Source organism: Pipistrellus hanaki, assembly GCF_964339955.1.
Source record: "Pipistrellus hanaki genome assembly, chromosome: 2".
In the NCBI taxonomy this organism is placed as follows: Eukaryota; Metazoa; Chordata; class Mammalia; order Chiroptera; family Vespertilionidae; genus Pipistrellus; species Pipistrellus hanaki.
Window position 1 is genome coordinate 177,761,118 of NC_140504.1, and position 24,529 is coordinate 177,785,646.

Sequence of the window (24,529 nt, forward strand, 5' to 3'; positions counted from 1 at the left end):
CACAGTAGCCCCCCCTTATCTGCAGGGGATACGATCCAAACCCCCCTTTCCAGTGGATGCCTGGAATTGCAGACAGTATCGAAGCCTACCTGTACTACACTTCCCCTGTGCACACAGCGATAAAGTTTCATTTATAAATAGGCAATGTCATGGTAGAAGATTTGTTCTTCCCATAGATCTTAGCAAGCCCAGTATATATTTTTTCCCTTTCCTTATTAAGCTGAGAATGTTCACCATGTCACTGAAAGGAAGCCCTGGCCGCTCCTCTTTGGCATATCGGAATTCCCAGCATCAGCGTTGGGGCCATTAGTAAGTAAAATAGGGTGCTGTGGACACAAGCACTGAGGTGCCTTGACAGTAGATCTGATAGCCCAGGCTAAGTGACTAACAGGCGGGGAGGGTACGCAGTGTGGATACGCTGAGGAAAGGGAGCGTTTCATCATGCTCCTCAGAAGGATGTGCAATTAAAAGTGCATGCATTGTTGCCCTAGCCCAGGGGTCCTCAAACTTTTTAAAGTGGGGGCCAGATCACGGTCCCTCAGAGAGCTGGAGGGCCGGACTATATGAACTACTAATTCCTACTGTAACACCTCAGCTGCGCTCACTGCCCAAAAAACCTGGCGGGCCGGATCAGACTCCTCTGCGGGCCGCATGTGGCCCGCGGGCTGTAGTTTGAAGACCCCTGCTAGCCAGTTTTGCTCAGTGGATAGAGCATCAGCCTGTGGACCAAAGGGTCCCGGGTTCGATTCCGGCAAAAGGCACATGCCTGGGTTGCAGACTCCTCCCCAGCGTGGGCCCTGGTCGAGGCTCGTGCAGGAGGCAACCAATCGACGTGTTTCTCTTACATCGATGTTTCTCTGTGTCTTCCCCTCTGCCACTCTTCCTAAAAATCCATGGAAGAATATCCTTGGGCGAGGAGTAACAACAAAAATAAACAACAAGAAAACTTATGAATTGTCTATTTCTGGAATTTTTCATTTAATATGAAAAATTGGGGCCACGGCAACTGAAACCATGGAAAGCAAAACTGCAAATAAGTAGGGATTGCTGCATGTCAGGCCCTGTGCTAAGCACTTTCCACACCCTTTGAACGCCCGTGAAGCAGGTATGATAATTTTCCCCGCCTGAAGCTCAGAGAGGGTAGAGTCCTAATGCAACGCCCACGTTCTGACCACTTTTGTTTGACGGCCTCCGGGAGCCCCAGGGCGCCGGCTAGTGTACCCATTTGCCTGCTGGGCGCTTGTCAGGGTGACTTTCCAGCGCCTTCGAGCTGCTCCGGGGCTTATGGATGCCCAAGAGTTTTCCTTTCGGATCAACAGATAGGCATCTGTGAACCCATGAGCTTGTGTGTCCAAGTGTGAACGTTAGCAGGGGTGCAGCAGGCATTCAGCTGGGGAGAGGCTGGGGCCTTTCTCAGAACCTGTAAGAGACCATGACCCCAGAATGCAAGGATGAGCTCAGTGCAGCCAAGCAAGGCCACAGTGTCAGACCACCCCCCTCCCATCCATGCTCTGGGCCCTTGGGCTAGGCAGCTGCTGTGTGAGTCCCAGCGTTCCTCTCTCCCTGAAACCCCAGCTCACCTTTGTTCCCAGGGACTCCAGGACGGGTGGGTTTGTTGTTTCCTCAGACACAGAAAGCCACACGTCCCAGCTTTTGTCTGTGTGCCTGCTGCACCCTAACCCCAGGAGGAGGGAGCGGAGGAAACCGCTCCGCCTGGGGGGTGGGGCCCTGGGACCCCGCCTCCAGTTTGGCTCACCCTCTTCTCCACCCTGTGAGCGTGGGGCCCCTCTGGGGCTGCTTCCTCACCTGTCAGACAGGCTCATCCCCACCAGGATTGCCGTGGAGGTCACGTGGTGTGCACAGTGCGTGCGGAGTGCCGCGCGGAGCTAACTCTCGGGGCCACAGGCAAACGTTGCCTGCCAAGGGCCAGATAGTAAATATTTTAGGCTTTGCAGGCCAGACAGTCTCTGTAGCAGCTATCCAGCTCTGAAGGCGTAGCAAAAAAGCAGCCAAAGACTACACGTATAGGTGAACACATGTGCGCGGCTGTGAGATCAGAACCTGTTCTCAAAAAACAGGCCTCGGGCAGGCAGTTTGTCCACCTCTGATCTAGAAGATGGAGCTCTGCTCAGCCCGGGTCCCAAACCTGTCTGAATCACTGTCTGTCTCTGTGTGTGAATGATGCTCACAAAAAGCCATCATTTCATTCAGGGCTCAGGCGGTACCGGGCACCGTTCCACATATTTTATGGGGGGACCCACCTCATTTCACCCTCACCGCGTTTTGGTGAGATGGCTACTGTTGTTGGTTCCATTTTATAGATGAAGAAACTGAGGCCGAGAGTGCAGTGAAACGCCCCAGGTCACACCGCTAATGGTGTTTGAGTCTACCCTTCTGATGCCACATGGCTGGGGTGGCAGGAGTGATCTCCTCTGCCTCCCTGGCTCTCTGGAGCCCATGCCACACATCCGGTCTCCCAGCCAATGTGGCCCCCTGGGCCTTTCTGCCTCCCCCTCGCCTGCCCCGCCCGCCTGCCCCCCTGCCCCTCGCCGGGGATCTGACGCGGGCTTCCCCTCCTTGTGGCTGCGAGGCGGGGGCTCATTTGAGTGTGCCTGCGATCGATGTTGTACACGGGAAGGTGCAAATGTAAAGCCGGCTAAAGAGCATAATAGAATTTATGGAAATCGCTGGCTCGCACCACGGACCGAGCAATGATGGAGGTGATTATTAATTAATCATGGTCTTGGGGGAACAGTATCAGTGCAAGGAGTAATTAAAATGAAGCATTGTACAGTTGTACCGAATGATGATTTATGAGCCCGAGGAATTGCCGCTCTGCCCTCTCCTCTCCGGCAGGCTCAATGGGAAGGATTAACTGGACGGATTGTTTTCAACAAAACCAGTGGCTTGCGAACCGATTTCGATCTGGACATCGTCAGTCTGAAGGAGGACGGCCTAGAGAAGGTGCGTGGGTGCCAGAGCGGGAGGGATGAGGCCCATCATGGCTGCCGCTTTAGGGTTCAACAGGGCCCGGTGTGGCCTGTACCTTGGCCCTTCAGAGGATGCGAAGCCTTGGTCACACGAGGGATGCAGAGCCCAGTGGCCTGGCCACGGCAGGTACCCAAACCATCTGAGCAAGGGCCTTCGGGATGTCTAACCTAGAAAAGGGATAGAAGGCTCGTGGGGCAGACAGACTGTCTCCAAGTCTCTGCAGGCCTGTATGGGGCAGAGGGACAGACATATCCTTGGGTACGGGAAAGTTTCTAAGGACCACAGGTGCGTAGTGAGCTCACTGTCACTGGAGGCATTTAAGCAAAAATTGAGCAAAGCAGTTGCTTGTCTGGGACACTGGAGGTGCCTCTTCCTCTTGCAGAGAGGTTGAAGCGTGTGGTTTCTGAGCTGCCCTAGGTTTTTGAGGCCTGGATGATTCCAGGGAGTTTGGACAAGAGAAGCAGGTCCACTGGGGCCTGGGGACTCCTCTGATTGTCATAGAAATGTGTGTAAAGGGGCCAGTTCTGGTCCTGGGAGTCTTCAGCACATTCTGACATCGGCTGCTGGGCTGAGAAGTGGGATTTAACATTAGCCCCTGGACCTGGGGCTAGGTAGCTGCTGTGTGAGCTCCGGGAGCTCAGCCACACTCTCATCCCACTGGGGCTACCAGGGACCCCTCCAACCCCGGGGTGGGGTGTGTAAAACGCGGGAGCAGAGGCCTGGAAGTGCAGGCCAGCTCTGGTGCTGTGGGCCTGCAGGAGTCCCTGATTCCTCATCTCCCTGCCCGCCCTGGGTCAGGCCGCGTCCTCAGATTATTTGGACACTCCCACCTGGCTTTCTTTCCACCTCCCTCCAAGCCCGCCAGCTATTTGAGTGTACACACAGGTGAAGCTTCCCAACACACAGCTCTGCCCTGCTCTGAACCTGCCCATAGCTCCCCAGTCCTGAGTCAGTAAGCTCCGCTCCTCTCCCAGCCTCTAAGGTTCTCGAAATGCCCCAGCCTTCCTCTCCACTGTCCCCAACAGCACTCCCAGGGTCCAGTCACACCCCCTCCCTCCTGCACCTCTGGCTTTAACCCCTCCCATCCACCGTCCTGTCCTGGTGGTGGGAGTGGCCTCTGACTCCTGGGTTGTACCTTGTGGCCAAGGTTTACTCCATTCACTCCAGTTTCCCACACATACATGGGGTCACCGTACTGGGGAGAGGTGGCCAGGGAAATGTCATCACCACTGCGTAACACTCTCGTGCCGAATGTAGCATCGGTCCCTAAGGACGGGCTGTGGCCTCTGCTCCTCACATGTTCGAGGCCAGTGGATCATACACAGCATGTGAGTTCCCATTCCCCAGTCTTCCCACTTCTATCTAAACTCCGCCATGCTGGGGCGCTCTCTTCCTCCTGGGGCAGCCCTATTACAATACAGTGTCCATTCAGGTAGCCATCTCATCTTTGCTCTCTCAGCTCTGAGGATGGCCTGAAAGTCGAAGGATGGCATGCATACCCCACTTCTCGCTCCTGTGCCTGTGGCTGGCACCGGTAACTGCTCATCAGAACACTCTTTCCCACTGAGCCCACCACAGCCTCCTTCTGCCTGCAACTGGCACAAGTTGGCCACAGCTTACACTGAAGAAAAACTCTGCTGCTGCACCTGGACTGAGGTGGAGGCACTGGTCTCAGGTTCTGGGCAGAGAGCCTCTGCAGGCTGGGTCCACGCTCTCTCCCCCCCCGCCCCCTCCAACCCCAGTCCTCACTATCTCACATCCCCATGGCACCTGGTGTCTGGCAAGACATGCAGTTGGAGCTCAATAGATGCTCCCTAGGGCAAAGATTCCTGCTGTTCACTTGGTCCCTGGACAGATGTTTGCTGAGCAGCCCCGCACCCAGGAGTGCTGCTCGGGCCCCTCATGCTGAGCTTGGGCCCCATGAGGGAAGAGCATCTTTCAGGCTGTCTCCTTGTCTCCTCTCCTCTGGTCCTTGGGGGTGAAGGGGGGGGTCTGCGAAGATAGAGATCCTGCGTGGAGAGGGCACTGAGCCCCCAACACAGCCTCTCTGCCTCCCATCCCGTCACTTCTGTTTGCTAAGCTGGGTCACAGCTGATCCAGCCAGCTCCAGCCAGTGGCTTTGGGAGGATTAAGGCAGAATTACCCGAGCATAATTACGCATCTCGCTGCTATCTTCCTGGCGCAGTTCTCTTAATGGGATGTTTGCACTCAGCTTCTCTGTTTAATTGATTAAGTTTCTGAGGAGCCCCCAGCTGGGCCAAGGACAGGGTAGATGTGCCCGAAATCGTCCTTGAGAGAGAAGAGCTGAGGTTGGGGCAGGGCAGGGCACAGTTGGATCCAAAAGGACCTTTAGGCGGCCCCGGGCTTTAGAATGATTTATAAACTTGATCTTCCCTTGCCTCCCTCCGGCTCAGACCTGATAGCAACAAGGGCGCTGTGTGGACAGAGATTAAGCCGCCTCTCCCAGGGTATCTGCCAATGTTGGAAATAAAACCGCAAATCCCTGCAGCATCTAAGGCCCCCAGGGAGGGTCACTCACTCTGTTCTGCCATCCCCCGACAGCTACCAAGACCAGTCTCCTGCCCAGCCTGCCATTCTGTGTGTGACCCATGTCCTTGTCCCTTCACCCATCCCATAGATGCTATGAATATCTCCGCCCCTCGCTCCAGGTCCTGTCCTGGGCTTTGGAGCTGCTGCTGGAGCTGAGATCCAGTGAGCGAGCAGTTGGATGCCTGGGTCTTCCCAGGGAGGTGGGAGGCCCACCAGACTCAGAGTAACTGTCCCAGGGGAGTACCTGACCTTGACCCTGACTCAGGACCCTGGCTTCCTCATAGCATCTGCTCCACCCAGGATGGTTTCCACTGGTTCCCTCTGTGTTCACCTCTCCCTCTGTATCGCCCCCTTCAGCTGGGCAGGGTTTGCCACCAAAAGGGGATGTGGCAGAATTCAGGACACACACCCGCTTAGGGGTCTTCTCCTGGGATGAGGGAGGCAGTAGGCAGTCAGAAAGGTTAGTTTCAAGCATGGTGGCCATGGCCGTGAAGAATGGGATCGAGGCGATGGGACTGTTGATGTGGGAACAGAAACTGAGGACTCAGTACTCTGTTTTCTGTCTGTCTGTCTGTCCATCCAGGTTGGGGTATGGAGTCCTGCCGAGGGGCTCAACATCACAGAGGTCCCCAAAGGCCGAGGCCCTAACGTCACCGACTCTCTGACCAATCGGTCACTCGTCGTCACCACAGTGCTGGTAAGAGCCTGCAGCCCTGCAGGAGGGACTGTCTGGCCCGGGGGAGGGCTGGCCATCGGGGCTGGAGGGAACCCTCCATTGCCCCACCCAGCATCAACCCAGTATCTCCTATGAAGCCGCTGGGAGGCTGGGGGGTGGGAGAGGGAACTGGAAAGTGGACATATCCAGGGTCACTCAAAACAACCCTCTGCGGATGGTTGGGACACAGCAGCCCTGCTTAGGGCCACAGGCCAGAGGCCTCCTCCCAGAGCCAGAGCACTCGGCCCTCAAGCCCACCTGAGACCTGGTGGCCAGTCCTGCAGAGGACTGTGTGTTTACATCTCACCCACCCACTCCCTGAGCCCCGGAGTCTGAGTAGATGCAGTGGAAGAAAGGAAGTTGACCTGATGTCTGAACCAGGACTCGGGTCTACCTCTTCCACCTCAGTCCTCTGAGCAAAGACCCTCCTGCTGGTCTCCCCTGTCCTATTGCTCTTGGCAACAGTCACTCTGCCTGCCATCCTCCCTCCATTCCCAGACTGAACAGTGCCACCTTCTTCTGATCATTTCAACCCAAGGAGTGGCTTTGGGAATCTGCTGTGTCTCTGGACTCTGGAGCGCAACCTCCAGTGAGAACAGAGGCTCAGGACCCACCCCCTCGGAGATGCAGAACTGCTCTGGGGCCCACGCTGGGCCATGGTGCAGGGAGGCAGCCGGACATAGCATGATGGCTTCTGACCAAAGAGCCTTTGAGGACAATTCTCTCCCTGGTCAGTTTCTCTTTATAGTAAAGCCAAATGTTTACAAGGGCCACTGGTAAGATCATTCTCTATAAAACAAACCAATAAAAGAAACTCTATTTAGAGTGCACAGATAAAGAAAGGCTGCATCCCATGCTGGTCCTTCCACAGGGCTCGTGCAGGCTGGCCACACCCACCTCCCACCGGAGGCAGCTAGGCCCCACTGGGCGCTGCTATGTCCTCCCCCTGGTGGGATTCGCCTGCAATGTGATTGGCAGCTGGGTGGTGGCACCACGGAGCAGGAAGAGATGTAATCTCCATCCTCCCAGGAGGCCCAGTGAGCAGCAGACACCAGGGGCACCACCAGCTTCTAGGGAGCAATTGCAGCCTGTGGGTCTCAGCCCCGGTGTCCAGGGTTATGACTGAGAGGATCCACATTAAAGGTGATGGGGACCAAACAGGGGTTCTGGATAGGCCCCTGAGCCAGAACGAGAGGACTGGGGAGACACTACTCCCGCCAATTAGGATGGAGGCCCCACTGGCATCTTCTCCTGACAACTGTATTTCCTGCCTGCCTGCCTTTACTGATCGACTTTTTGTTAACTAAAAAAATATATAAAAATTAGACTTAAAGCCAGTAAGTCCAAAGGTCTCATCAGGAACAGGGGAAATTTTGTAAAACAAAACAAAACACAAAAACAAACAAAAAACACAAAGCTCTAAAAGATGAAAAAGAGCAAAAGGATTAGAGTGAAGATGGATGATCAATTAAAGGAATACTGATGTGGATAAACATATAAAAAATAAAATGAGATTGGAAAGAGAACAAAAATAAAAAAAGGTTAAAAGGAAAGTAGTAGAGAAAAATGAAAAGGAACGCTATCAAGAAAGATGAAAAGGGAAAATAAATAATTAACACTGCAGCTAGACATGGTAAGAAATGTAAAACCCAAATGTCAGGAAGCAAAAGGATAAAAGTGTGACAAAGCTAAAATATAAAAGGGTAAAAATGAAATAATAAGAAGGTGGTAAAAGATTAAAAGCAGAGCCACATGGAACGTGAGCTATCAATAAATAAGGCGCTTTTCACACGACGAGATTAAAAAGGGTAAAACTAGTATTGCTTTGAGAAATTAGGAGAGGTGATAAATGAGCCGAGATGACTCAGCCTCAAAACAATATTCCAGCGGTCTGCAGATAATACACCAAAATGATGCAAAATCCACCTTGAAAGACACAGGGTTCTCTTATTAAAATGGCAGCAGCCTGGTTTCAAGGGCAGAAGTCGCTTCGGCAAGGCCACGAGGGATATTTCTTTCCTAGCAGAGACAAAATCCAGCAGATATCCCCGTTCTTCCCGAAGTTTCTTGGTCAGTACTCGAAGCTTCTTGCAAAGCTGCGGACCTCCTTGTACTCAGCTGCTCACCAGAGGCCCCTCCCGCCTGCAGCATCTGCTGGCTCCCAGGCTCCCAGGGACAGGAAGGAGAGAAGCCCCTCTTGGCCCACAGCCTGGACACAGCTCCATCCGTCCCTCTGCCTCTAACCAGGCATACATGAGCCCCCAGCCCTTTGGGACAGGCGGTGTGAGCAGGACGGGACCAAGACTGTGTGATGGTGATGAAGAGCCCAGAACTGTGGGTTTGAGTCCTGGCTTGACTGTTCACGAGCTCTGTGACCTGGAAAATCATTTAACCATCCTGTGCCTCAGTTTCCCAACTGAACAAGAGAGGTGGTAATGATTGTACCTGCTTCCTAGATTGAGAGGAATAACGATTAATAAGTACAGACAGCAGAGTGCGTGCTGATAGCTGCCGTTGTTCTTAATTCATATTATTATTAGTGCAAATCCAGTCCCCAGGAAGCACAAGCTTCATACAGTATGCAGAATGACGGTACTAGAGAAAACCTCTGCTTCTGTCCCTGAGCCTGGTTGCAGACTGACCCCTGACCATGGTTGCAGAGGTTATCTCTAGCACAGGGTGCATCCTAAACTTTGAACTTGCACTTGAATGCCTTCCCGGCCAGGTGGGCATTCCCTGGCTCTCCACAGATCCCACCACTCTCTATTGTTTACGTGTGGATGCCTCTTATCCAGTTATTTCCTGACTGGCCCCTGAAGGCGAGGCCCTCACAGCTCTAATCTCCTACCTATAGGTAAAACTCCAGGTCCCAGCCACCATCTCATCCCTGCCTTGGCCAACGTCTGAGCTCCCAGCCCTGACATCACGATTATTCCCTAGTCCTGGCCCCGTGGCCTTGACCTCTCACATGGCTGCTGACCCATATGTCCTTCCTCAAAGTCTTCCAAGAGACTGAGATGCCCACTCTCACACAAGGACTAGTCTGAAGACCTAGAGCTGGTCCAGACGGTCCAGAGAGTGGAAAGTCTAGTGTGGTTCGCATGTCCCTGAGCCCGGGGTGCCCCAGGCTTGAGCTTTTTGGGGGCAACTGTGCCAGTTGTGGGCAGAGGCCCAGCCCGAACTGCTCTGGCTGAAAACCCAGCCCTGTGCTTTGGCAGCCTGAAAACAGGGCCAGCATCACCCGCTGAGAGCATTGGGCCCCGGTCCTTCTGGAAGTGTGTTGCCAGGGCAACAGTGCTTTGAGTGACAGGCAGGTGAAAGCAAGAGTACAGGAAGATCTGACTGTTCGCCCCTCATGAATAGGGCTGGCCCTGAGACCTCTAGAATCTTTATGTGGCTGAAGGCAGCATCTCTGTGTGTGCTACCCTCTCCCTAATGAGAGCCCAGGGTTAGTTGCTAGGGACGCCTTAGCCTGGACACAGATGGGCAGAGCCCGGGCCCCATCCTCTCTGGCCCCTCCTTGCTGCAGGCAGCCTTGCTCATTCCTGAGGCCAAAGCAGCTGCTGCAGGAGCCTGGAAGCCTGCCCTCCCGCCTGCTCCCTGCCTGGCTTCTGCCTCTGTCCTGGTTCGGCTCTTCCATGAATTCATAAAAAATTCATCCACCCAAACCTCAGTTCACATGCTGCGAAAACACACCCAACTCATTCCTAGGGCCCTGCTTTTGAAGGTTCAGTGTTCTTTTGGCTGCTGAAGTGAGCAGCAGTGTCAGTATGCACATCAGCACGTGAGTGGGTATGGGACCGTATGCATGGGTGTCTGGATACGGGTGTATGTGTGCCGTGTGCACATCGTGACCCACATAGACTCAGCGGCCAGGCAGGCGGACCGTGGTATCCAGCAGCTGGAGAGAGAGGAGAGAAGGAAGGCCGGGATATGGGCTGGGAGAACCATCCTAGGCCAGAGACTATTCCAGCCCCCTCTCCCCCTCTCCCCCACTCCTCGGCACGGCGAGGGCAGTACACCCCGTTACTCGGTCCTGGTTTTAACTGGCAGAGCCAAAGCCTTGGATCTAGGGTCCTTGGCCTCTTTGTCCAAGTAGGGCTAGGCAAACAGGATATTCGAGAATGTGGTGTGTTTGTGCCAATGACATTATATAATGTGTGCACATTCTGTGTGGATATTGTGTGTACGTGTGTGAATAACACCTAAGTCAGAAAGGAGAGTGGGAACACAGCTGTTGGGCAGTTAACCCCTAGATCCTTCCCCCAAAGGCCCCCCCTTCTAACTCCACAGGTCCTGTCACCAGGAGAAGCTCAGCACAGGGCCCGGCTCTCGTCGGTATAAGTGATCGGAGAGAAACTAGACTAAGAGCCCTGGCAACGAAAAGTCAGAAAGGTTATTTTTCTGGACCTCTGTTTCCTGTGACTTGTTGAAGAGAAATATTACCCCTGCTCCTTTAGCCGTGCTCCCAGAGCAATGGGAGAGCGTGAAGTTATGAAATTGAGGGCACCTTCACCGAGCAATCGATTAGCAGCAGAGAGAGCTTGTGAATTGGCTGTCTGGACATTTCCAGTAATAAATTGTGAAATAGTCCATGAATAAGTAGTTGGCAGAGTTCAGAATTACCCCCTAGGAAATGTTGAGGTCTAGAGACACATTACCAAGGCGAGCACCATTTTAATGCTCTGGGCTTTGGCTGTTAAATATGTATGCCATCCGCAAAGCACTTCCCAAAATTAATGGCATTTTACAGCTGCTCCGAAGGCAGCGTATTTATATGGAGATGTATAGATTGGGGGCTGTGGTGGCTTCACAAATGAAGTGCTAATTTTAGAGGATAGGCCTGGGAGGGGCAGGCATGGAAAGAGGGTCAGGAAGTGAGCTACCTTGGGGCCTTTCCCAAAATGGATTTCCGCTGCCAGCTATGATTTTTAACCTTCGGTGACATTGGGCATGGTCTCTAGGCTAGAAAGGTCACTGTGGTAACAGGCCACCCAGGACACTGAAAGAAGATAATAATTATATTAACAATAAGCCTAGCTAATAAAGACAGAATATGCAAATGAACCATAACTCCGTGACAAAGATGGAGGCGCCCACAGCCAATAAGGAGGAAATATGCAAATTGACATGACAAGGCAAGAGGCGGAAGGCGGCTCCAGATAGGAGAAAAGTGGTGCCCACAGACAGGGGAAGGAAGGCCAATTCTTGCACAGATCTTCGTGCGTGGGGCCTCTAGTAATAATAATGATAATAATGGCAGCTTCCATTTGCCAGGTACTGTCCTACGTGCTTTTCATAGTTTGATTCCTTAAATTCATTACAACCCTATAAAATAGGTTCTACTATTATCCCCACTTTACAGAAGGAGGTGCACATTGCCTGGGAACCTAGTGCGGTTGGTAATCCCCTGGGGAAAATGGCACTTTCTCTCCAGTTATTTTCTGTGGCCAATAATAGGGCCACCAAGTACGAGGGCCAGTTTGTTCACTGCACAAGAGCGTCTGACCAGAAGGATAAGTTGGGCCTGAAACCGGTCCCACCCCCATGCCAAGGTTCCAGGCAGCACCTTCCCCGAGACTAATTAGCACAAAAGGTGACCTGTGTACTAGCCAAAGTCGCCTTTCCTCCAGGTGGCCCCAGCGCCTTCTCCCTACCTGCACCTTCTCCGCCACCCCTGGATTTTGTTCTCTGACCTTGTGATCTGCCTACTTGGTTGGAGGGTGGGGACAGGCAGCACTGAGGTTGAGCGTGGACCTTCGCCAAAGGATCCAGCTTTCCACCCAGTTAGACTGAGAAGTAGTTTTCTCAGAATCCCTGGAGAGACAAGAACCTCTTGGGGACTCAGACACTCCCCAGCTCTTTCTCTGAAGCATCCCAAAGGACTGTTGAATCTAGAGTAAATCAGTCGTGGGGTGGGATTTTGAAAGGCAGTGTGGCCAGGGACCCAGGGCCAGAGGATCAAGCCCACCTGTAATGGCGGGAGCCTGGCAAGAGGTTGCTGGTGAGTTTCTGCACCCAAGGACCTCCATTGAGAGTCTTTGCCTGAGCCTTTCATTGCTGACCCCACTCCAGAGGCCCACATGTCAGAGGAATGGCCATACCAGCTGAGAGAATGATGAGATATCTGCATAATCAGGTGTGTGCCCTTCTTGTGGGCTTGTGTTCATAAGATTTTTCAATACATGTGCCTTCTTTCAGCTAGTGGGCTAGTGAGGAATATCACCCCTCAGCTGAAGGTTTGGGGCATTCTGACATTTGGGGGTGCCGAGGTGGCTTTGGAGAAGGTTAAGGCCCAAAAAGAAGCTGAAAGATTGGAATGGAATTCCATCAGACTGCAGTTCAACTCCTGGGCAACTTATTGACCTTCTCTGAGCCTCAGTTTCCTTATCTGTCAAATGAGGATAATGTCATCTACTTTGCAAGTTTGTGAGGCTTAAATCAAACAGCCTGCGAGAAAGACTTGAAATTAGTGCTTGGTGTATGTATAGCAGGAAGGCCAAGAAATGAGTTTGCTAAGCATTCAGCTCACTCACCACGGACTCTGGATGGAGATGTGTAAGTGAAGCTGGGTGGGTGGGACCAGCGCAAACATAAACTTGCATGAAAGACCTGAACTCTGGGACACTGTATGGTCCTGGGTTCGAACACGTCAGATCCCACAGTTCCTCACTCTGTCTCCAACTGTACAAGGTCAACAGCTACTTTTCACTATTTCCCCTGCCTCTTCTCCCTGTTATACTTGGCAGGGATGCCAGGGGGTTATTTGTAAAGGAGAAACCAGAGCCATGCCCTGCTCTAAGCCCTTCACTGACTCCCCATCACCAGGGAGGGAGGGAGCCTGACATGGGACAGCTGTCACCTGTGCTCTGGCCCCATAGCTACCTTCCGAGGACCCCTGCCCTCCAGGGAGAGACACCTTGGGACTCAGGGCCTCTGACACGATGAGGTGGCTAAGAGCTCTGTTTGCACCAACCTGAGTTTAGGTCCTCACTAGAGGATGGCTGAGCTCATCTGTCACTCATCCTAATGAATTCACTTTCTGCACTGTAAAATGGGATTATGAGTACCTACCCCTAGAAGGTGGAAATCAAGGTTAAAAGAGGCAATATCAGCTACTGCCTTTTGAGCCTCCTGCTCTGCTGGGCCCCATCCTAGGCGCTCCACAGACACTGTCTCATTTGCTGATTTACGAGAGCCCCGCACATCAACAAACAAATGCACGCTATCGCGGTTATCAGGAGTCACGCACCTGGCAGATCCTGACTCTGGGGACGGAGATCCTTGGGAAGAGAGTGGTATCAGCGAGCATGTAGATCTAATCTTTTAAGTGGGAGCTGGGAAGATACCTGATGACAGAGTGTGCGCACATTTGAGCCAGCATCAGAATCCCCCGGAGGGCTTCTTACAGCTCAGACCGCCAGCCCCACCGAGCGTCTGGTTCAATGATCTGGGTGGGGCCTGAGGATGTGTACTTCTGAGAAGCTCCCAGGTGATGGTGATGCTGCTGGTCTGGGGACCACACTCAGAACCACTGACTTGCATTGAGGGTGCAGCAGGCAGAGCGTTTGACCCACAACCAGATGGTTTAGAGTTCAAATACCTGGTCCACTCCTTATCAGCTCTGCAACTATTGGACACTTAATCAGTAAATACGACCTGAGCCCCCATGTCTTGCTGGGATACCCGTAGGTGGCCATCTAGAAGGCACAACGTTGGCTCTCAGAAAATGTGCTCTTCCTCCCTGACTTAGCAGGCCTCCCTCTAAGCTGCCCAGAGGATTTTTTTTAAAACACAGGAGCAGAGGTTTCAGCCCAAGCTCCCCAGCCCCAGCCAGCCTCCCCCAACCCCTTCAGCCTTCCTCAGCGCCTCTCCTATCTGCCCTGCAGGAGGAGCCCTTCGTCATGTTCCGGAAGTCTGACAGGACCCTGTTTGGGAATGACCGGTTCGAGGGCTACTGCATCGACCTGCTCAAGGAACTGGCCCACATCCTGGGCTTCTCCTATGAGATCCGGCTGGTGGAGGACGGCAAGTACGGGGCGCAGGACGACAAGGGCCAGTGGAATGGCATGATCAAGGAGCTCATTGACCATGTAAGTGGGGCTGAGGACCCCCTGGAAGGCTTGACCAAGTCCTGTTTGCACATCAGGGTGGGGCATCTGGCAGATGAGGGCACTGGGGGCAGGAGAGATGGCGTCACCGGCTATGGGGAGGGAGGAGTGCGGAGCTCTCTCTGGCCTGTCTTGTTCATTCTCCCAACTCCCAGATACTCCCCTCCATCTAACCACACACGCACTGGCCCATCCCACTCAGAGCCATTCCCACCAGAGTCTTTGATGAGCTGCCTTCTGTTCCTTTAAGAGCTACCAAAGGGTGTCCCAGCCATGTGGGTGACCTGGCATACAAAGCACCTCACCAAACCCTGGGACACCGAGATAGATCCTAAACTGTCCTGAGTGACTTTGGGTCCAGTGGGCAGATGGGTGGTCCAGGGAGCCAAGGACTGGGATGAAGGTATGAGCAAGACTCAGCTGGGGGGTACCAAGGAGGCAGATTCATACTCAGTCTGAGATGGGAGAGGACCCAGGGGAACAAGGAGCAGAAGCAACAGATGGAGTTTTGAGAGAGGGAGCAGGTGGTGGGAGGGTATTGGGTTTGTGGGACACTGAGGGGAAGATGAAGAAAACCCAGTCTAGGGATACCACAAGGAGGCTCTGGGTTCAAATCCCGTTTCCTCATTCATTGGCTATGTAAACAGAAATATCACTGGACATCTCCAGTGGCTTCCTTCTCTATCAACGGGTGTAATTCCTCCCTCCTCATAGAATTGTTGATACGGGGCATGAAGTACTAGGTGCAGGGCCTGCCCACAGCCAGCCTTCGGCACACATATCACCGTGGTTAGGAGCCCAGGCCATGGACCGCTGGGCCAAGGTTCAAGTCCTGGCTCTCCCAGTTGATAAATGAGCAACCAGGTAAGTTCATCAACATCTCTGAGCCTCAATTTCTTCACTTCTAAAAGGGAGTAACCAGCAGCTACCATAGCTCCTACGGCTATTGCGGCAATAAACGAGGTACTAATTCTACAGGCTCACCTGGCACCTACATGACCTGCCTTCAGCGCAGGGCCCTCCACTCTCCGGAATCGTTGTCGACCAAAGGCCTGCTAAGGAGGGCAAGACCCTGATCTGTACTAAACCCCTGTGTTCCTCTCTCCTTTTTCCTGGCAGTGCAGTGAGGAAGGGACTGTGGCCAGCACCCCGGTACAGACCGGGAAGCTGAGGCAGAGGGAGGTGAAGGCCCCACAGTAACCCGTCTTTGGAGGACCTCTACTTCCGAAGCCCTGTGCTCTGACCTCTGCAAAGAGCCAGGGCAGAGGGAGGCTCCTGCAATTGGTCTTCGCAACCTGAACAGTCCCAGCCAAAGGGATCAGTCTCACTTTGCCTCTCAGAGCGGGGGCAGGCAGCAGCAGGGCCTCCTGTTAGTCTTCCTGCCCCTGGTGGAGGGGCTGCCACATGGGGCCTTGGAGGTTGGAGCAGGGAGGAGGCTGGAGCTCAGAGCAAGAAGGCTCCAGCAGAGCGTGACAGTTTCCTAGGCCCCAGGAAGTAACCTCCAGGGAGGGCTGATGGGAGAGGCTAATGGTAAAGTACATGAACTCCACGGGGCTTGATTCCCACTCTGCCACGTATTAGCTGTGTGTTCCTGGACAAGTTCCTTAACCTCTCTGTGCCTCAGTTTCCTCCTCCGTAAAATGGGAGTGATAGCAATAGAACCTTGCCCCAGAAGGCTGCTGTGAGGACTAAGTTCACACACAGTTGGCACTGTGTCAGTATTTGCCCTTATTATTGTTTTTTTACTGAGGGTGGGGAGGGGGCTCCAGGAAGTCCCATGATCTCCCTGAGTTCATGACCTACCATCCCTGCCCTGCGTTCTTCCCAGCTGGCTGTGCTGCTCCTCAGAAACAACTGCTAGGGAAGCAGCTCCCAGGTTGTGGAATTCAATCTAAATGGAAGGGTGTGGTGTTGTCACCGTTATTAGTAATAACTGTAATTATTATGGAAATTAGTCAGCAGGGCCCTGAGGCATCTTCATTATGGAGCCCCTACACTTGGGAGCTGGGCTGTGGAGTGCGGGGCTTCCAGTGGTTCTGAGCCTGCTGTTTGCAGAGATGAGCTGGGCAGGGGAGGAAGAGAGAGCACATGGAGGGGAAGTCACGTGCGGAAACGAGCAGGGCAGAGGCCGGTCTTGTCACCGAAATCTCCAGCAGTCAGAGAGCTCTGAAGAGCTGTTTGCAAGGGGATGGGTCAGAAAAACCCTGCAGGAGCCAGACCTTCCCAAGTTGACCCTTGGCTGGGGAAAGAAGGAGGCCCCATCGATGGCCCCCGTGCAGCCCCGTCTCCATGGAGGCCATAGGCTCTAACAGGACATGCAGGTGACCTTGTTAAACCAGAGTCCCTACAATGGATGAGTCCATTAATCCTAGCGTGGTGCCAATTTTAATATCATCATAACCATTTATTAGTGTCGTCAGATAATTAGTCTTCTCGCTAGCTCATAGAAAACCTGGTAAAAGCTTGGCAATATTATTACTTTCTTATTAGGATCTGATTGTAGACGTAAAAATGATGAATGCTAACTTTGCAAGGATCTGCCCCCAGAGGCCTATTTGGAGGCCCTGGGTGGAGCCTCTGTCCAGCAGGACGTAAGAAGTCCTTCCCTGACACTCTGCTCACCTCTGTCCCATGCCAGATGGCCTCCCAAGAGCCAGGGTTGTGGAGGAAATTGGGGCACCTGGAGAGTGCCCCCAACCCCAACACACTCACCTTCCCCCAAGGCACCTCCAACTAGGGGAGCAACAAATGTGATTAGGCAGAGCAGCGCATTCTCCATCCATCACCCCATCTCTCTCTCTCTAATCATCACTGGTGTCAGGCCACGACCCCATCACCCATTATGTTTTCTACCTTCAAACCAGGAACCAGATCCAAGTCCTGGCCTGCATGAATTGGTGTCGGAAGGGTTCTCAAACCCATTTATGTGACCAGGAAAGGTTCTGCCAAGCCACCTCCTTCCATCTGGGGCAATGCACTTTGAAGCAAGGCATGCTGGGAGCTCACCTGGGGCAGTTCAGAATCCTGGATGGGACAGGGCATTTGAGGGTAGGGGATATGGATGGACTGCAAAGGTGGACTCTTGTGGGAAGCCAGGTTTACCAGAGCTCTGGAGAAGCTCAGGATCTGCTGAGGATGACCAGTAGACAAGTGAGGAATTCAGGAAGGACTCGGAGCCACATTGAGGTTTACCACAGAACTGTCAGCTGCTAGGGACTCAGCAAGCAGAGACCAGCCTTGGAAAGGCCTGAAAAGAGCCTGGCAGAGGTCAAGGTTCAAACAATCAGGTGCAAGAAAAGACAAGGTGCAAGGTAGCAATAGAGCTTCAGGGATAAAGGAAGTATTGGAGGGAAACTGAGGTCAGAGGGAGCACCTGGACCACACTTACATTCCTAAGGATCATCTGTCCCTTCATTCATTCTACAAAACTTCCTGGAGCAAAGTCTCAGCCTGGGCTCCTGGAAGGCAGAGCTTGAGGCATAGGCTCAGATGCCACTGCTTAGTAACGCGGTGTGATGTGGGCAGAGAGTGACGGGCAGGGAAGTGGAGCTGAAGGGAGGGAAAGCCAATACGGGGATGCATAGCTGAGCCATTGCCACTGAGTACAACTAATGGCTAGATCCTCAAGTCTGTGCCCCAAGAAAGCCTTGTAAAATGTATCTCAGAACCATCTCTTGGAGTGAGGGTGACAGGCTTATTAACTGACTCCAGACTCCCATGCACTTCTGGGCTTGGCATGGAGGCATGGGAGCCAATCAAGACCCTACAGCAGTGTCCCTGGGAAGTCATGGGGCAAGAAGGGCCCAGGTGGCAGGAGATGAGATGCTGTCAACTTGTACCTGTGTGAGGTTAGTCACAGCCAGAGGGTATGTTCCAAGCACCCATGCCATGCCAGACCTGGACGGTCACTAGAGATGTGGGACAACTGAATCAATGGAACATGCTGACCTCCTTCCAGGACTCAGGAATTAGCCATTCTCCAAGGCCTGGGAAAGACAGCAGCTTCATTTCTCACCATCAGGCATCCAGGAGGTCTGTGTGTGAAGCACAGACAATGACCCCTCAGGCAACACTTAGGAATTTTCTAGCACCTGTACCCATTTATTTAGATATATATGGGCTATTCCGAGGTTGTCAGTGGCTACAGTGCTAATTGGTAAGTGTGGTGACTGGCTGGTGGGTCATCAACAGACACCACCTGTGATTCAGTGTCCCCACCCCTGAAAACTGCCATACGGCAGACCATGCAGTAAGCTCCTGAACCTCTGGTGTTCCCATTGATCAAGTTATTCATTTATTCATTAAATTTATTAAGGTAGGTCTCATGCCAGGTGCTGTGAATGTACAGCAGAATCCCTCCCCTGAGCCTCAGGCTCTGACCCTGTAGTGGAGGAAACAAACAATAATCCATGAATGTATGGAGCAGGGGTCTTCAAACTACGGCCCGCGGGCCACATGCAGCCCCCAGGGGAGTCTGATCCTGCCCGCCAGGTTTTTTGGGCAGTGAGAGCAGCCAAGGTGTTACAGTAGGAATTAGTAGTTCATATAGTCTGGCCCTCCAGCTCTCTGAGGGACCGTGATCTGGCCCCCACTTTAAAAAGTTTGAGGACCCCTGGTATGGAGAGATGCAACTATTAAGCCAGAGTACGTATTCCGAAAGAGGAACATGGTCAAGTGAGAGAGATGTGGGCAGAAGGGGTCAACAAATCACCCATAAGACCAATGAATGTGTTGAACAAGTCAGAGGTTTGAAGCTTATTCAAGGATGTGATTACTATAAATATGAAAGCAAAGACCTTGGACCTTCTTTAAGCCTTAGTTTCCTTTCCATAAAGAAATTGGGTTGGAGTAGATATTCTCAGAGTTCTCCGTCCAGCTCTGACAGCCTGTGGTTTTATGAATCATCCTCAAAGAAAACTTGCATGAGTGGGAGGAACCTGCCAAGATTAGGCCTTTCATTCTGAGTAATGAACTGAAACAGCAAAGGCTTGACATCTGCTCTTGCTCTTTCAGGAGAACTTGGACAAAATAATGCCTTTTTCAGGGGGGGGAAACAAATGGTGAAATGTAGTGTTTCTTGCCTTAAACAAAATTGAATAGAACATTGGCCTTCTTAAAATCCAAAGGAGAACACACATTAGAATTCCCCACGAAGAAGGTCAGGTTGACCAGTTATCTTGCTGCTCTAGGCAAAGAATACCAAAGATGTCTCTGTGCCTTAACTCCATTATAGCAGAAAGGAGAAAGGCTGGTAGGGATGTTCTGATGGTTCTGATTGGTTATGGAGGAAGAAAGAGACCTTGTGGCCCTATGATTGACTTCCTCATCAATCCTGAAACATTTCTGGTAGATGGAACAAGCCCTGGCCTCAAACACCTTGATCCCTCCCACCCCCCCTAGTAACTAAGGCTCTCATCCAACTTGCCACCAAAAGCCAAAGAGAGATTTGCCTCCATTGACTTTGAAGTTCTTCCCAAGGATCCAATCCAAGCCCCAGAGGCCATTCCCAGAGACCAGTTCCAAATGATTTTCTGAACAATGATGATGACTTCGGGATCATAACAGAACTTCCCAAAAAGCATTGTGTTTTGAAAGGACAAGTCTGGGAGAGGCCAACTTTCAGAATCAAAAGTCCATTTCAACCCTGTTATGCCAGCATTATAGAGGATCCTAGAACTTCAAGATTGAAGAGACTCTCTAGGGTGCCTGGCCCCATACCCACCCTACTCAAAGTCCTACCCTCATCCCCCCAAAGGGTCTCCCTCTACCAGAAGCTCCATGAGAGCAGGGGCTGGGTCTCTTGCTCACCTCTGTATGCCAGACTGGTACACAGTAGGTCTTGAGCAATACATATCAATCTCTCTGCATCTTCCCAAAGAATTCTCTCTTTTGTTGTGTTCCTGAACTGAGAAGGCTCCAGGGAACCGGGGTGTCTGTTTCTTCTTATCTCTGCCTTAAGAGCTAAGCAAGTTCCAGCTCACACACTCAGAAATGTACAGAAGGAGAAACACTGGGGTAAGCAACATCATGGTGTGTTTCCCGCCATGCCCAGTATAGGACATTTGCAAAGCCATTTAGAAGCTGGGGTTCCACCCATATCAGTCCTCCCCTCTTTGAAGTCTGGTTTCAACTTGGTTCCTGGTTTCTATTCTAGGATTAGTAAAGTCAGATATAGTGTTATCAGCTGCCATTTAGTAAACAATTTGATTAGTGTCCTCTTCCCTCACTGCCTGTATTCCCCAATGCTTGGTGGATTTTATAATGGATGGATGGATGGATGGATGGAGCTGGAACAAGCCAGTGGATAGCTGCCTAGAGGCATTGCCCTAGGACAGAGTCTCAGAGGTAGCCTCTTGTCAGCTTAACAAAAGGGTCTTTAGCGCTTGTCTTTAGGACCCCAACCTCCCTTTCTGTCCTGATCTATCAGAGGAAGGAAAGTAATAACTTGGTTCACATTCTAATGTGTAAATATCCACAGGAACCTAAGGAGTAACCTCTCAGAGGGAAACATTATTAACAAATAGTACAGAGGCTGAAATGGGGATTAGAAATTGAGAAATGGAAAAAGTATATCGGCTACAGTCCCAACTATGCTTAGAAACTCACAGGTAAATAAGCAAAGACAAAAAAGCTGACATGGCCACACATTCTGCTGTTCAAACTGAGTAGGTTTAGGATCTTACCACAGGACAGAGCAAAATTCGTGGGAGTTTAGAATTGGAGACTATCAGAGAGGGCTTCTTGGAAAAGGGAGCTTGTGCAAAAGAATATGGAAAGTGGTAAAAGGCCACAGGGAGAGGGCATTCTCAATAGGGCACAGTGTATGCAAAGCATAGATGTGGTCAACGGGAAGCAATTAAATGGGGCCTCGTTTAGAAATAGAGCAGTGCGGTAAGACTGGATAGAAAGGAATAAAGGATTATAGATTTTTAATTAGGAAAAGCTCAAACCCAAAAGATAGAACTTTTATTATTTTCTTCAATAAAATTGTGATGGGCTAAGATTTATCAATATCTGAGCATTTCTAGCCTCCCCTACATCCCTCATTTCCTTCTCTGTTCTCATCCCTCCCCTCCGTGATTAAAGGGGGCTCTGGATTTGCCTGTTTATTTTGTTCCCTACCTTCTCCCTCCAAAGAAGGTCTTATTTTTGCCTAACTGGATTTGGGGGCTTTTAGGATACATAGAATATCTAGAGTGTTGTGAAGCAGTCAAGAAGTGGATAGGAGCCTTGGCCAGTGTTCTTCAATGGTTGGAGCATTGGTCCATACACCGAAGGTCATGGGTTCAATTCCCCATCTAAGGCATGTACCCAAGTTGCAGGCTCAGTACCCAGCCCCAATAAGGGCATTGCCAGAGGGAACCAATCAATGTGTCTCTCTCACATCAATGTTTCTCTCTCTCCTGCTCCCTCCCTTCCTTCCTCCCTCCCCTTCCATTCTCCCTAAAAAGCGGTGGATAAAATATCCTTGGGTGAGAATTAACCAAAAAGTAAATAAATACATAAAAAGTGGATAGGAGAGGAAAACATTTAGATAAGGTTTGTTGTGGAGTCCGTGTCCTCTTCATGATGTTTGAAAGTCACTAATAAAGAACGTGAGTGATCTTTAAATGTTTTTAGGTTATGAACTGTATTTATTTGACAAAGCACCATTTTTAGAATAGAGCACATGGTTATAGCTTTAATAGGGTTCCATTCTCTGCACGTTAATGCCGCTGTCTTTTTCCTCAAGGTCATGAGGGCTCGGAGAACAGGGTTAAGTTTATCATTGTCTCCCCATCGCCCTGAGAATGGCCTGGCCCAGCAGAAGGGTTCGCAAACATTGAAACTGAAGAGTGGTTAAGTAATCTAGGGCTCAGGAAACTGACCCCACTCCAAAGAGTGTGCTATCCACTGTCAGTAGGAGGCTTTGCTCATTGTCTGTCTGTCTCTCTCTCTCTCATTGCAGAAGGCAGACCTGGCCGTGGCCCCCCTGACCATCACCCATGTGCGCGAGAAGGCCATTGACTTCTCCAAGCCCTTCATGACGCTCGGTGTCAGCATCCTATACCGCAAGCCCAACGGCACCAACCCCAGTGTCTTCTCCTTCCTCAACCCCCTGTCCCCTGACATCTGGATGTATGTGCTGCTCGCCTACCTGGGTGTCAGCTGTGTCCTCTTCGTCATCGCCAGGTAAGGGCAATGCCATAGCCAGAGCTCTGGCCCAAGGTTGAAGGTTTAGGGAGCCTGGCATGTCTCCAATCATCCACTGCTACGCATGCTCCTCTCTCCTTCTCTGAAGCTCCGATTCCTGTATAGCCCTCAGGGAATAGTCCATGGTCCCCAAGCTTGAATCCCCTGTCCTTACCCTGGTCTGTGTATATGACTCTGAGAAGCAGCTCTTGTACCCCAGGCCCTAGGAGCAGGCTTGGAGAGGTGAAATCACTGCCCAGAGCTGAATCATCTGGGTCAGGAATCCAGTCCTGCAGACACAGGTGCATGGGCTGGCCCAGCAGGCGACTTGACACTTGAAAAAAGGACTGTGGCCATTTAATCCACAACAGCAGGGGAAACAGTACCACACAGACTCACACACTTGCACTCATGCAGAAACACACATACCCACCTGTCTGTAAGACGCACTAGCAATACCTTGCACATTTGTTTGTTCAAATGGAAGATGCTAGCACATCCTTGTGGTCGATGGTAGAAAGAGATAACAGGGACATGTTGATTGAGCTCAGTGTTTGTGGAGCATCTAGAGTTTGCCGAGCACCATGCTCTGTCTGTTACAGCCATTATATTAGGTACTTCTCACAGCCTCCCAGGAAGAGGAGACATCTGAGGCTCCGAAAGGCTCCTACTCACCAAGGTCATCCTCGCAATTAGTGAACTCGGGGTCCCAAATGTTTTATCTGTGACCACATCTCTGGCCACCTGGACATCCGTCCTCTGCCTGGGCCCCAGCTCCCGCTCCCCTTCACAGCTGGGCCCTCCGGCCCCTCCCTCGAGACCCCAGCCTAGCCTCTGCCCTGGTTATTTTTTCTCTAAACTCTAACAAGGCACAAAGGGAGACTTCTCTGGAGAGGCAATTTGAGATCCAAGGACTAGGTGTTCCAACCTTTCCTTCTCCTGGGACTTCTTTGGAAACCTTTCTCCTACCCCACTCCCTTCACTCCCTCCTCCCATACAGAGAAAGACCAAAGGGAAAGCTGGCGGGATGAGATTGTCCTGCCTCCTAGCCCTTTACTGCCTGCCAGCCTGGGGCTGCCTGCCTGCTCAGCCCAGCCCTCAGCCCAGCCCGCACCTCCACAGCCTCTTCTCTCTAATGGTCTAACAAGCCTTTGAAGGCCAGGAGCCACTCTGCAGCTCTCACCATCATTTTAGCGGTTCCAGGGGCCTCTCAGCCCCCCCATGCCCTGAAAAACAGCTCCAGTTTTCCAGCATCACTTCTGCCCTTTTGAAGTGCGGCCCCTCCCCCTTCCGCTCCCATTCCTGGCCTTTCATCAGCCGATGGCAGCCAAGCATGCTTCCCACCACATCCCGCCTGGCCAAGACAGTAGGAACCCCCTTCCCAAGGTTACGCGGGGGAGACTTTTGGTGAGAGACAGAATTTCCGGAACTGCTGGAATGATGACACAGGACACATGAGGTGAGAAGGAAGCAAGGGTCTTGGCCACGGAGCCATAGACGGCATCGTAGTACAGTTGTCACATTGGGTAGCACTCACATAACACAATTCACACGCAACCTGTCTAAATCGTCACAGCAGTGCTGTGAGGCAGGGATAATGATCCCCACTTTACGGAAATAGAAACTGGCTCAGAGAGGTGAAGTCGTTGCCCAAAGTCACAAAGCTTTATCTTGCAGAGTTAGGCTCCAAATCATCACCTTTCCAAGCTTAAATCAGGGGTGGCAAATGGAGGTGCCAGGGGGACCAGGAAGGAAGCATGGGAAAGGGAAGCAGGCTGAGTGGAGGGAACAGGGAGCGAGGGGATGGAAGCAAACCAGAGGCACACAGCTGGCGAGGGGGCAGCCGCTACTCAGCTCCCACAGCTGCGCGCGGCAGGATGCTGTGCCAGCGCTGCAGGGTTCGTGGTTTTTAGAGAGATTCAGGCTTTCACGTGACACCTCTTGGCTTTTATGTGTAGCCACTCATTCGATTTTTTTACAATACTGCCAG

At 51.9% G+C, this 24,529-nt stretch overlaps 1 protein-coding gene across 2 annotated transcripts in view; it reads left to right on the plus strand.

The window, feature by feature from the left end:
- Positions 1 to 24,529, plus strand: part of GRIK3 (glutamate ionotropic receptor kainate type subunit 3) — a 196,355-nt gene that overhangs the window by 146,146 nt on the left and 25,680 nt on the right. For both annotated transcript variants that reach the window (XM_084872609.1, XM_084872610.1), the window contains exons 8-11: positions 2,857 to 2,964; positions 6,125 to 6,238; positions 14,146 to 14,349; positions 22,316 to 22,539. In XM_084872609.1, the coding sequence (XP_084728735.1) occupies positions 2,857 to 2,964; positions 6,125 to 6,238; positions 14,146 to 14,349; positions 22,316 to 22,539 (650 nt within the window). The remainder of the gene's footprint in view (positions 1 to 2,856; positions 2,965 to 6,124; positions 6,239 to 14,145; positions 14,350 to 22,315; positions 22,540 to 24,529) is intronic.